At 52.3% G+C, this 12,947-nt stretch overlaps 6 protein-coding genes across 6 annotated transcripts; 2 read left to right on the top strand and 4 right to left on the bottom strand.

Moving 5' to 3' along the window:
- Positions 1-11: 11 nt before the first annotated feature.
- Positions 12-1,013, bottom strand: EDD37DRAFT_689599 (uncharacterized protein; the record flags this gene model as incomplete). Its single annotated transcript, XM_062819983.1, has 1 exon — positions 12-1,013. Exon 1 carries the CDS (start codon positions 918-920, stop codon positions 12-14), a length of 909 nt encoding a protein of 302 aa, XP_062674741.1. The 5' UTR covers positions 921-1,013.
- Positions 1,014-4,542, top strand: EDD37DRAFT_615380 (transcription factor S-II, central domain-containing protein). The gene is made up of 3 exons (XM_062815594.1): positions 1,014-1,486; positions 1,558-2,105; positions 2,154-4,542. Exons 1-3 carry the CDS (start codon positions 1,471-1,473, stop codon positions 4,092-4,094), a joined length of 2,505 nt encoding a protein of 834 aa, XP_062674742.1. The 5' UTR covers positions 1,014-1,470; the 3' UTR covers positions 4,095-4,542.
- EDD37DRAFT_615382 (uncharacterized protein) lies at positions 4,527-6,186 on the bottom strand. The gene has a single exon (XM_062815595.1). It carries the CDS (start codon positions 6,040-6,042, stop codon positions 4,618-4,620), a length of 1,425 nt encoding a protein of 474 aa, XP_062674743.1. The 5' UTR covers positions 6,043-6,186; the 3' UTR covers positions 4,527-4,617.
- A 145-nt stretch (positions 6,187-6,331) lies between these two features.
- Positions 6,332-7,274, top strand: EDD37DRAFT_557261 (proteasome subunit alpha type-4; the record flags this gene model as incomplete). Its single annotated transcript, XM_062813699.1, has 4 exons — positions 6,332-6,355; positions 6,415-6,599; positions 6,673-7,091; positions 7,147-7,274. The coding sequence occupies 4 exons, from the start codon at positions 6,332-6,334 to the stop codon at positions 7,272-7,274; spliced, it is 756 nt and encodes a 251-aa protein (XP_062674744.1).
- A 1,340-nt stretch (positions 7,275-8,614) lies between these two features.
- Positions 8,615-10,015, bottom strand: EDD37DRAFT_23849 (uncharacterized protein). The gene has a single exon (XM_062810575.1). The coding sequence runs from the start codon at positions 9,514-9,516 to the stop codon at positions 8,794-8,796; it is 723 nt and encodes a 240-aa protein (XP_062674745.1). The 5' UTR covers positions 9,517-10,015; the 3' UTR covers positions 8,615-8,793.
- Positions 10,016-11,162: 1,147 nt separating this feature from the next.
- Positions 11,163-12,713, bottom strand: EDD37DRAFT_23894 (NADH oxidase). The gene has a single exon (XM_062810578.1). It carries the CDS (start codon positions 12,467-12,469, stop codon positions 11,399-11,401), a length of 1,071 nt encoding a protein of 356 aa, XP_062674746.1. The 5' UTR covers positions 12,470-12,713; the 3' UTR covers positions 11,163-11,398.
- Between the last annotated feature and the right edge of the window lie 234 nt (positions 12,714-12,947).

Here is a 12,947-nt window from a genome sequence, read left to right on the forward strand (position 1 = left end):
CATCACGAATGTTATGAATACCAGTCATCTTCATCCTCTTCATCGTCATCTTCTTCTTCTTCAATTCCCTTCACAATCATTTCCTGCTCAGTGGTGACGGCCGTCGTAGTGGCTTCTTCTTGCCCAGTATCGGTTCCAGCTTGCACCGGATGCCTCAATGCGTCTCTTTTCTCTCGCATTTTCCGGACACGTTCTTCCATTTCCTCCATGACGTCGAATTCTTCCTCTAGACGCCTCTCTTCATCCTCTTTCTCGTCCTCTGCTTCTGTTTCCAGTCGTTTCCGCCGGTCCTCGTCTGTTTGTTCTTTGATCTGCTCCGCTGTCACAGGGGCTGCTACTATCGTGGCCGAAGTATAGTCTGGTGGTGGTTGCGCCGCAGCCAGCGGAGCAACTTCTCGCTCGAACGCAGCCCACTCATCTTCGTCCACACCAGGGCCCGGTGCTGGGTCGCTTGTAAGAGGAGCTGCTGTGTTCGTAACGTGGTTTGATGTTTCTGCATCGGCAGGCGCAGGTGAGGACGGTCGATCGAACTGTCTTTTTTCTGGCTCTGCCTCAACCTGTACTGGGACGGAGTCTTCCTCCACCTCATCCTTCACCACGAAAGATACACTCTTCGGCCGTGACTTTGACTTTGCTTTCTTTCGGGCATCTAAATGGTCGGCCTCGTAGCGTTCCTCTTGCACTTCATCTACATCCTCGATCTTTCTCTTGGTGGGCCTGTTTGTGCTCTCTTGTGACTGCTGGACGACATTCTTGCGGTGGTTGGCACTCCTCAGATGTCCTTCCCATAGTGCCTCAGACTTGACGTTCAGGTTGCAGATCGTACATAGTAACACGCCAGATTTTGTGTATGAGAGGTGAGGATGGGTGATGCGCCGAGACTGCCGTTCGGCGGCAAGAAGGGAGCGGACGTCGGTCATCTTTGGCTGAATGTACCTCGCATGTCCAAAACTCACAATTGAAACTGTTGTCCACGTAAGTGATCACAACGCGCTGTGAAACAATTCGTCTTGCTGCCTCCCGGGTAAAGCCAGGCATCGATTTCTTCACGTGACCCTGTCGAGTTCCGAGGTTGATGTGATTGGCCACTCTTAAACTTGTCTCTGCTGTCGTTGCATTTCTTCTCCGCCGCTTGGCACCTTGCAGCTTATGATGGTGAGTCGCAAACCCGTCCTTGCCGTTTCCCGCCATCCATCCAACGCCTGCGCCATTCCAAACCAACACAACACACACTCGTCTACGCACTCTTATTACATTTCTAGGATTTTCTTTACACAGACCGAGGTCGTGCGGTACTCGTACTGGAGGCATAGTACTATTGAGGGGTCAGATTGCATCGGGGTGCTTATTGGCGCAATCTGCTGGTCTCGTGAACACTCTCCACGGCTTGTTGTAGATCGCGATATAAACCGTGATTTGTGACGAGCCTCTACGTTTTGCGTATCCTGTAGTGTCGCTCGATATCTCCAAATGCCTACCATGGCCGGTAAGCATTCATCATCAGCGCGCCGTCTGCTACGCGCTCCGCTATGAATACTGTGACTGACACTCACGCAGACGAACCTAGGCGATCAGGTCGCGCCACCAAAGGACAATACACCAAAGATCGCGACATCGAAGAGGGCTCTACCAAGAAGAAGGGCAAAGGGAAAGGCTCCAAGGCGAAGGCAGCCGAGGAAGAGCAAGATGAAGAAGGCGATGAAATCATCCGATGTGTTTGCGGACAATACGAAGAAGAGGAAGATGTCCCTCGAGCTATGATCTGCTGCGACAAATGCTCTGCATGGCAACACAATGGCTGCATGGGTTTGCCAGAAGACTATGAAGTCGACACATACTTTTGTGAACAATGCAGACCTGAAGACCACAAAGACCTACTCGCCGCCATAGCGCGAGGGGAGAGACCGTGGGAAGCAGCACTCGAGAGAAGACAGGCAGAGGCGAGAGGCAAGAAGAAAGGCAAGAAAGGCAGAAAGTCTGGAGGTGCTCGTACGAGCGAGGTCCCTGCAAGTTCGTCTCAAGAAGCGACCGAAGCGACCCCTCAACCTGCCACTACTGGTCAGAAGCGCAAACTTGAGGAATCACCAAATGTACCAGAGTTGAAGGTATGTAGTATGAGCGGTCTCTGCGGTCAAACACTAACATTGCAACAGAACAAGAAAGTTCGCGGTACCCCTCCTGCCGATACGGACGGCGGAGAGACTACAACACCAGCTCGCAAGATCAGTGAGACTCCCTCGAGAGTCGTGTCGAAGTCAGAATGGCCTGTTGTATCGGATGTGAAAGATTTGGCAAACACTGCACGAAGAAGCAGTGCATCAACTCTCATCAAGCTTATAGAGCAACAAATCAAAGAGACTGTAAAGCGAGGTGAATACGCCGTTGCCGCTGGATCAAGCGCTCCAGAGACTGCAGCCCAACTCGCCCTACGGCTCGAGAGCGCCCTGTATCATATCCACTCCGGTGGTAATGGCGACCCTACCGAAGCCTACAAGAACCAACTTCGATCGATCCCCTTCAACATAAAGAAGAATCATGCTTTGGCAGCACGCCTCCTAAACGGAGAGCTCACTCCTGAGGAGCTTGCGGCAATGGATCCGAAAGACATGGCAAGTGATGAACAAAAGAGAAAGGATGCAGCTACCATAAAGGAATTGGAGAAACAACATACGATTGTGGAGGATGATGGACCTCGAATTAGACGGACACACAAGGGTGAAGAATACGTTGATGAGTCGAGACAAGTTGCCATGGAGTCTCAGACGTCTCACATTCCTGTACGCAAACCCAGCGGTATCGAGCCCACAGATGGAGATATCACAAGCCCTGGCTTGAAAAGTCCTTCTGAGACACCTGCAGCTGCTCCACGCGCGAGGCCATCCGTGAATACCACCAAACGACAATCGTCGGCCAATTTCGATATTGACAAGGTGTGGTCAAACGTTCAAGGCTCTCCTGACGGTGAACAACGATTCGGCGAACTTCCTCGACAATCAAGCGGCGTGGCTGCTCGCGAGCCTCAGGGACCAGGCGCCAAGGCGGATGCAGACATTGACGAGCTCCTCAAAGATGAAGACGCCGAGTCACCGCCATACTCGCCCAAAGAGGTTGCCGAAGCTGATGGTGTCGTATGGAGAGGCACGGTCAATGGAGGCAACCTCGGTCGCTTCCACGCCACAGCAAAGTTTGCAGCGGGAGCAACGCCTGAAAGTGACACTTTGCGTATGACTTATGATCAAGTCATTCCCCCGGAAATCGCCATTGGTGGTCGCATTGCGCCCGCCAAAGCCGACGAGTATCTCTGTGGTCTGGAATACAGCAACACTTCTGATCTTGTCATTGTATGTATGCCTGAGCCACAGAACTCCCACGACCAGGAGCAGTTCGACAAGCTGTTCAAATACTTCAAGGGCAAAGATCGGTTCGGTGTCGGCATACAACACCAGAATCCAGCCATCAAAGATATCTATCTCATTCCCCTGGATGCGGGTCAGGAGCTACCAACATTTGTCAGGAAGATTGAGACCGAGTTTCCAGACCCAACCCGAGAGCGCATGATGCTCGTGCCCATTGTCATCAAGAACAGTGAACTTCCTCACAATCTTGCAACGGCGATGCTTGACGGTAATGGTAACCCGGCTTATGCAAGTCCGTCACGGGGCGGGCCTGTTGCACAGACCCCTATAACGCCTCATGATGGCGCTTTCGATATGCCACCCCAACAGGCCGCCGCTTACGGTCAATCTCCTGCGCCTGGTCAATATGGCGTCAACGGTGCGCCGGGAATGGTTCCAGGCCAGGCTTTCCCACCACAGCATTATCCGGTGTCGACGCCTACAACACAACACTCTGCGCAACAACAAGCAGCTCCTCCGCAGACGGAGTCCTTAGTTAATGCCCAGAAGATTCTAGGCCCGCTGGCTTCGAGTCCTGCTGTGGTCGAGCTGTGCGGTCAGGTGCCGACCGCGGGAGAGTTCGAGTTCAGGATCATCAAGGAGTGTTTGGAGAAGAATCCTGAGGCGGGCAATGATCTGGGCTTGTTGACGGCTATGTTGCAGCAGAGTCATGCTGCTTCAGCTTCTGGTCCGAAATAGACCACCGGCTACACGGCAGAATAAAAGGGCTGAAGACTTGGATAAGTCTGTCTGGCGGAGACCTTGTTATGGATGGTTGGCTGTTTCGCAGTGCCTCAGATGCAATGATACCAGGTTGTGGGCGTGAAGGAGGCATGAGCGTTAGTTTTACGCGAGTGTGTAGTCACATCAGCGTAGTGCTGTGTAGGGACGTACCGTCTGCACGGGAGAAGACTTCGCAATAGCACTGGGGCTTGCAAGGGCCATCAGTAGCTACCTTAGTATTGTTCGAGTATACCATCTCGACATTCAACGTGTTAGTCTTCTGCAAAGACAGGCTATTGAGGGGTTCTAGTCGTCTGCTATTGAGGGCGTATAGTCAAAGGGTGTCTTGCTGTGCTTACTTCAAATGTTCAATACGGGGAATTCAGTTATTAGTTCAGGAAACAATTAGGTAGTGTTCAATGACAGTTTAGTTTGATTCGATACAATTCATGTATACGGAGGGCCACAGCTCTATCGCTCTCGGAAGGACGGGTGTATCTCAACGCTGCGTCTCCAGAAACGTGCGCACCAACTCATCTCGTCTGTCTTTCTCAATAGTGTAGAATCTGACATCCCGTAGAACCGCGTCTGGCAAGTCCTCGACAGCCTTGTATTTGGTTAGCGCTCCCTTGTCCATACTCTTCAGCAACGTGACGAGCTCTTTCCGCCGGTCGGACTCGCCGGTCTTCAACTTGGCAACGAGCTCGCGGTAGATCTTTTCGCGGTCTTTGTCCTGGAGCGTGACATCGCGCATCTCGGACTCTTTTTTGAACTTGCGTTTGAACTCGGGCCAGTACAGTTTCGGAGTGGCATGCCGATGCAGAAATCTCAGGTACTCGACTTTCACGTCGCGTGGCTTCTGTGTCTGTTCGACGGCTTTCTTGCGCTGCTGGAGCTCGTTTATGCGATCTTTGGACCAGGCAACGAAGGCTTCTTTGCGGGTTGTCGTGTTAGGTAGGGCGATATACCGCTCGTCCTCAACCACGTGGATGTCTTCGATGAGTTTTTCGAACGTAGCGTATGGCGATATCCCAGAGTCATCGAGCAGGGAGCGGAAGAGGGCGATGTTATCGGTGGCTGTGAGTGGGAGGCCTGCTTCATCATCTTCATCTTCGCCTTGGTCATATTGGTGGGCCGGGTCCTCGCCTTGTTCGTAGTCTTCTTCCATTTGGGCCAGCTGCCAGGCTATGTCGTCTTCGCCCAGTTCCACAGGTCCGGAGGGCGGAGGTGGAGACTCGTCGAGCCGGGGTCGTTTGGGCTCGCCCTCTTCTCCTTCATCGTCCGTCACCTCAACTTCCTCGTAAGAGTCGCTGTCGTAATCGTCGTGTCTCGGCTGTGGTTGGTGATCTGGAGATGTTGTTCTTTGAGGAGCGTTGGTAACTGTCTGAACTTCTTCTGGTTTCTTCGTCTCCGGTTCACTTTCGACCTTCTTCTTCGCTTCCCATTCCAACCTGTCCATCTCTATGACCGCCATCATGACATCCTGCGGAAACTTCCAGAGACTCTGCTTGGTCTCGGTGTTGTGCACGAACCGTCTGCCTAGCTTTGTCTTTACGAGCAACCAAGGCGCACAGTCTGGGATGGCGGCCTTTGATTTTGGTCGGTCTCCCTGATTGCCTCGCCTTCGAGAGTGGTCATGGTAACTTCTTCCGCCAGTGAAATGGCCCGCTCCTTGTGTGTTATTCTTCTGAAATTCCTCCATGACCTGGAGCGAGGCACGCATAACTTGATCGGGCTCGGTGGCACCATAGTCGATCTGCAAGGGCTCGTCAGACGGTATGGTCGGTCTCGTATATGTGGATTGTTTCGTTTCCGCATTGTAGTAATAGGTATGTCCGCTCGGGGCTTTGTGTTCTGTCCACCCGGGTGGGAGAGGTTCCTCTACCGGCACTGGACCGGCAGGACGATGTGTAGACTTCAACATCGTGGTCTAGGTTGCTGGACATGCGACGGTGCCCTGCTCCCAGAAAGTTGAGCCCTTGCGCAGTAGTTGCAAATCGAAATGGAAATAATTCTGATGCCAGCCTTGGAGAACCTTGGAGTTGATCTGATTGGCCGACTGGGTGGAAGACGCGTGAGGCTCGTGCCTGCACTGTGAACTGGCTTCCTCCGCATCATGAAGTCCATATGAATATAACCAACTCTCCGCCTTTATTCTGTCTCTCTGACCTGATATCAGAGCCTTTTGAACCGATTGCGAGTATTCAGTCACGATGGCCCGCAGATACGATTCCAGAGTACGTTCTCCATGACCGGGCAAGCAGCGATTGATCTCTAACTAAACTACCTTGAATAGACCACAATCTTCTCCCCCGAAGGTCGATTATATCAAGTCGAATATGCACTAGAAGCCATTTCACATGCAGGTACAGCTCTGGGAATATTAGCGCAAGATGGCATCGTCCTTGCTGCGGAGCGGAAAGTTACAAGCAAACTGCTCGAACAAGATACATCTGCAGAGAAGCTCTACATCCTAAATGAGTATGTTATTCCCCAGAGCGTTCGGGGCGCAATGTCTATGCAGATGAGAGCTACATCGCTGACTGGAATACAGCAACATGATCTGCGCCGTGGCTGGAATGACAGCTGACGCCAACATTCTGATCAACTACGCCCGACAAGCCGCCCAACGATACCTTCTCACCTACAACGAAGACATCCCCTGTGAGCAGCTGGTCCGACGGCTCTGCGACTTGAAACAGGGCTACACACAGCACGGAGGTCTGCGGCCGTTCGGTGTTTCATTCATCTACGCCGGCTGGGATCCCCAACGGCAATTCCAGTTGTACCAGAGCAATCCTTCAGGCAACTACGGCGGATGGAAGGCGACAAGCGTAGGAGCGAACAATGCTAGCGCGCAGTCTCTGTTGAAGCAGGATTACAAAGAAGAGTGTGACCTGAAAGAAGCATGCGGCATGGCGGTCAAGGTGCTGAGTAAAACGATGGATTCAACGAAGTTGAGCAGCGAGAAGAGTAAGATAGATCATTGAGGATGCTGTCGGTGCAGATGCTAATGTTTGCGGTATAGTCGAGTTTGCGACAGTGGGAAAGACGCCAGATGGCAAGATCTACCACCACCTATGGTCCGGCGATGAAATCATGTCACTGCTCAAGGAGCATGGGCTGGCCAAGGAGGAGGAAGCGGAGACTGGCTAGGCGCAAGTCATTCCAGTTAGGTAGGATACCATGAAAGCATGAGCGCGGAGGCAACAGCGCGGTCATGCAATGTACAATGCTAGAAATGGCGACAAATAGAAGTGGGCATAGCACCGGCGTTCTACGGTTGCAGGGGAGACCATGGGAATTGAGTTGATCCAGATCCAAGCGCGGTGCTTTCCGGTCGCCTTCTCAGCTCGGTTCAGGACACAGTTGATGCCTTTGAGTCATCATTGAGCCTTCTTGTTTCACATTAATGATCCAGATCTTCTCGCTCCGTCATGTCAGGCAACGGCCATCATATGGTAAGGCGTACACGCTACCCGGAACGAGGGTGGCAGACACTGTTACGTCTGCAGCTCCACGGACAGGTACTCTTGAAGGCAAATGAAGCCTGGATCGCGCTGCGGACCCTTTGCAAATCCGGCCATTTCGGAGTGCGAGCATCGCATACGATAAATGCAAGGCTGATTAAGGGGGCGTTACGTACTTCACAGAGTAAGTGCCCGTCGTGAAATGACATAAGCACACCATTCGTCGTTTGAGGTGATTGTCCAGTACCCCGTAAAGAGTTTGAATGATCTATCTGGAATACAAGGTACTATCTATCTGCCGCTTTGCGTGCGATGCGTGCGAAGCCTAGATTACATAAGGCATCCCATGCCGTGCCCACAAAGTCCTCCCCCTGTCCGTCTCACACAAAAGGAACTTTGGTCCACACCACAAACGTTCCTGCTGACATAAGTGAGCTGCGACGGTGCCACAGCAGCCCAGGCAGCATCAGAAATGAAAATCCTCCTAGGCTCCTAGAAACAGAAATCTCCCCAATGCGGCAATAAGAGACCCAATGTCATATAAGTGTATGACCATGAAAACGCGTATGCACAACCGTGCACACCCTTCTCAGTCTCAGCCTCGCATGGAGCCTGATGAGGCCTCCTGAACCCGAAGTCCTCCTTCCACCTCCCATTTCCCTTCGAGGTGCTCGCCACAATGGCGGGCGAAGAATGTTCCTAAGCAAGTTTCTCGCCGCCTGTCATCACAGCCATCTCCACGGTCCGGCCTCCTTTCCGAGGCAACCAGCTCGTGCACTTTTTTTGGTGAGATATTCTTGATGATGAATGAAAGACAGGCAACTGGAACAAGAGCCAGAAGCACCATTTGCTCCGTCAATGACGAACAGAAACACTAAACCACAACCCATTTTGCAGACAAATCAATCAAGTAGGCTAGAACACGAGTCCCTTTTCGAAATCCTCCTTGATGATGTCAATGCTGTTTTGGTGATACCTTGAGCTCGGCGCTGAATTGCTGCAAGTCGAGCTCCCCGTGCTGTTGGTTCGCTGCTGGACCGTCCAGGTTAATGTGGCTCAAGGCTCGTTGAGACTGTTACAAACCGAGCACTCTCTTTGGTGCTGGACCATTCTCTTTTGTAGTGTCCCTTTTTGGTGTCATTGGTGGTACATGTCGATTATTGATATTTGTAGAATCCGAAATACTCCCCGGCAGGCCAATCGATTCACCGTCTTTCTCGTCGTCTGGGATCGGCGAGAATGACAATCGGCTCCTCTTCGTACCGTTTCCGTCGTCTTCTCTCCTCTTCGTCGCGCTCGTACAAGCTTCCCCTGCTCTCGTAATGAGTAACTGGTCTCTCTCTACGTTCGGACCGGTACCGTTCCTCATACGGTCTGTCCCTGTGATCTCGCCGACTCGAGCTGGGCTTGATTTCAACGACGTCGTACTCGCGGGGATAACGTCTTTCTCTCCGTGGTTCCTCATAAGTGTAAGCCTTGGTGGCATGAACGTATGTGGGTGAGCGGCCGACCCTTTCCACTCTCTCGACCCTCTCATACCTCTCGGTAGGCTTAGGGACAACCAGGATAGGCTTAGGAGCGTTGTTCACTTTCATGCCACGGTCGAATGCTTTAACGAGGCTGTTGATGACTTGGCAGTCTGCAGGAACCTCGACCTGGGAAGGATCGCCGTTCTTCTTGTCAATAATGGAGAAAGGCTTCCCTCCTTTGGCGTAGATGTACTGAGCAACGTCTCTGGCGTATTTATATCCTCGGTCACATAGGGATATATCTTGCTTGAAGGCGTCAAAAGGGTTGGCACAGATGATACATTTGTCGGCGTGTCTGGCGTAATAAGACATGACCGAGTACTCGTCATCACGCGGGCGACGAATGGAGGTGACGCTTGTGGCGAAGGCCACGCGCGGAGTGGTTGCACCTCTTGCCATTCTTTCACTTCGGATTGACGGTGATCCAATGATTGGAGTGGAAGTGTTTGAATGAGTCAATGGAGGTGTGGGAGGTGTTGGTGACTGTGACCTGGCTGGAGTACGGGCGATGGTGATGTATCGGTATTGAGCATCCAATCCTTCTTGGATATAGGATTGGGACCGCTTTGGGTAATAGTAGTAGGTGGTGGTGCGATGAGCCGACAGCGTGATAGTTTGATGGAAGATTAGGGAAGGATTGGGCGACAGTCTGGTGGACTGCGGAAGCTCCTGGGTAATGAGTGTGAAAGGCACTGATTGGGATGATATGATAGACTTGGTTCAATGGATGGGAATGAAGGTGTAGAAAGAGCAGAGTCAATGGAAAGGAGGCTGGAGTTATAGACTTGCCAATGGTAGCACACAACAGTGCAATGTTGAGTATCAACTTACCAAGAGTGGATAGGTCTTTTGCTGAAAGGGTCTTTTGGTTGGAAGCCTGGGAGCAGGGGAGAGTATCATAGTAGCTGGGAAAAGGATTGGACGTGTGACCAAATCACCAGGCTGCCATGAGGAATCCAATGTCATAACGCTGAGTTTGTGCCTGGAGTGAGTCATGATTGGGTCCAATGGGCCAGGCACCGCCCGGTGGGAGCCTGGGTTGACCCCAAGGCCGATGAATAATGGAGGGTGGGTATATGTGGTCTCGGCCGCTGTATGAGACGAACACGGGGGCCAAGAAGGAAAGAGGAATGCAAAAGTTGTATACACAAGAGTGTAGTCGTTCAAGTTGGATATCCGGGTGTTTGGCGGGGTGGTGGAAATGAAGGCCACAGTGGCAGTGAAGAGCCGATCACCTGCGCCCCAATCACCTTCTGGGCGCTAGACTCGAGGAGGACAAGCCTCCAAACATGCTTAACTCACCATTGTGGACTTTAGCTGTTTGTTAACCTCACCGGTTCAGTCTAATGCACAATGATGCATAGGGACACTCACACAGTCCAGGCCACACGAGAAAATGTTCAATGTGTTAGAAATACAACTCCTGTTATTGCCGATCAAGAAGACAAACACGACTCACCCAAGAATCATGTGCCCCCAGGTGACGACGACTGATGACAAAAGTCAACCTTGTGTGCGCCTGAGGAAAGACTCAAGGAAGGAAGGGACCCCATGTTGCTACAAAACTACCTCTCGAGTCTCTAGGGACTTGACCAGGGAGTTGGCCGTGCTTAAGCCCGGTAGCGTGGCCTTAACCTCTTCGGCACTGTTGCACAGCCTCCACCGCCTATTGCAGTTTAGTGGTCCACCTACTTTACAAAAGTTCCCTTCCATTCTCTTACACCTCCCAACTTGGGAAAGCACAACCTCTCCTTTCCCCCTCATGGTTCATCTTCAGCACGACAAGGACTCGTATCTTCCTCTCATGTGATGTCCTGCATCATGTTGTCTTCCCGAATTCAACATCATCGTGCAGCATTACTGACCAAGTCCTCCGTATTCTCCTATGTATCCGACGGGGTCCACATCCCGGGCGCCCAGTTCTATCCGACCTCACCGTACGCAGCATCCGTTGTTATCCTTCGCCTTGCTGTGCGACATTGCTGCTTTCACCCTCAGTAGACGGTTATCTTCCCCCTCATCGCTTAGAGCCTCGGTGGCTTCCTGCCGCATGTCGCAATACCTCGTTTCCACATCCCAACAAACCACAACCTCCCCTCGTGTTCCTGCACCTCTACCTAGGGATCATACATCCGGCGGTCAGATGTTCTTCCACAGCCTTGCCCTGCCCTAGCCAGACCATGCGGCCGTAGACTTTCGAGCAACTTCGAGTCGCCCGTATCCAGCTACACGAACTGTCGACACGAGACACACTTCGCATTGCAGACCCTCTTCAGCATCTTCACTCGCTCACGGCAACCACAATCTTTCCCTTCGCACGGTTCGTCTTGAGTCTCTCAAACGCCTTCGCGGCGTCTTCCATCCTGGAAATCTGATCGACCACGGCCTTGACCTTGCCCTCCTTCAACCAAGTTCCAATCTCACCCAGTTGCTCTCTCTTTTCCTGAACCATCATCACCTCCATCTTTCTCTTTCCTCCACCCAGGAATCCAGGCCAGAGCATTTTCGTCGCCATCTCGTAAGCTGTGCGACCGCTCGGATCGGCGCCCACTACCACAAATTTTGCCCCGTCGTTCGTGAACAGGTGACAATTCCAATACAACCCAGCAGAAGTTCCCACATTATCAACCACCAGGTCAAACTTTTGCCCCGACACACCGACCTTCTTCTTCAGCGCCTCGAGGACGTCCTCGCTCGTGTAATCCACCACCTCATCCGCGCCCAGCTCTTTGCAAAATTGCGCATTCTTTCCCGAGCAACTCGTGACCACATGACACCCAAGTGCCTTTGCGATCTGAATGCCCCAAACACCCGTGCCTCCGCTCCCACCGTTGATGAACACCCTACTTCCGCTTCCACGCTTCACATTAGGCGCAATGGACTGGTAAGCGGTCAACCCGGCAGTGCCCACGCACGCGGCATCTTGCACGGTGACGCCCTCGGGGATCTTGGCCAGAGCTCCAACCGGTGCAACCGTGTATTCAGCCAACGTGCCAAACTGCGTGGGCTGATCGAGTCTGCCGAAGACAAGCTGTCCGACCTCGAGACCGGCGGCCGTGTTTGCTGCCCCAAGCGCGATAACCCGTCCTGCCAAGTCCAGACCAGGCGAACTCGGAGTCTTCACCGCCAGACGCCCGACAACAGGCAACTCGACGAGCTTGTAGTCCACTGGGTTCAACGATGCGGCGAGAACTTGAACTAGCGCTTTGTCCTTGCCCAGCGCGCGGTCATCGTGTGGCGGCAGGGAAGCCGACTCGTTGAGGACGAGGTTCTTCTCCAGGCCGCCCTTTGTTGAGGAGAATTGACAAGCTCGCATCGTCGAGGGGATTTTGAGTGATGATTGAGATGCCATTGCTTCTATTCTCTGTCGGGTTGGGAGTGCAATATCGGCGGCGTAAGTGAATGCGGAAATTTGCCCTGGCGAAGCTCTCTTGGTGCGACAAACCAGATGTGAAAATGCTTGGATCAGTTTGGATTCACCTTTACGCGCTACGGCTTCTCAAGAGGTAAGTCAAGTAGATTGCCGCAATTAATAATCACCTCGATCTAGTACAACGTTATGCTGATACAAATTTGAAGCCGGGAAGTTGTTCGGCGCCGACTGAAGTGACATGCTCCGTGCATACCATTGAATGACCGTGTGCTTGGGCTAATATCATACTAGAAACACGCACATGTCCGACGTCGTCACCATCTTCGACTACAGTAACATTTATCACTACATTGCTGGACAGCTGAGTTGTTACTTCTATTTGGCTCGTGGTGCCCTCGAGGAGAAGAATATCTCACAAGTAAGGTGATGATTGGTATTAGGACTATAATGGAGAGAT

Source organism: Exophiala viscosa, assembly GCF_022695815.1.
Source record: "Exophiala viscosa unplaced genomic scaffold EDD37scaffold_1, whole genome shotgun sequence".
In the NCBI taxonomy this organism is placed as follows: Eukaryota; Fungi; Ascomycota; class Eurotiomycetes; order Chaetothyriales; family Herpotrichiellaceae; genus Exophiala; species Exophiala viscosa.

Excerpts from the sequence above, each read along its gene's own strand:
- EDD37DRAFT_615380 (XM_062815594.1), top strand. Across the intron at positions 2,106-2,153 it reads CAAATGTACCAGAGTTGAAG|AACAAGAAAGTTCGCGGTAC; the intron begins GTATGTAGTATG and ends ACATTGCAACAG.
- EDD37DRAFT_615382 (XM_062815595.1), bottom strand. The coding sequence starts at position 6,042 with ATGTTGAAGTCTACACATCGTCCTGCCGGTCCAGTGCCGGTAGAGGAA.
- EDD37DRAFT_23849 (XM_062810575.1), bottom strand. The coding sequence starts at position 9,516 with ATGGCAAGAGGTGCAACCACTCCGCGCGTGGCCTTCGCCACAAGCGTC.
- EDD37DRAFT_23894 (XM_062810578.1), bottom strand. The coding sequence starts at position 12,469 with ATGGCATCTCAATCATCACTCAAAATCCCCTCGACGATGCGAGCTTGT.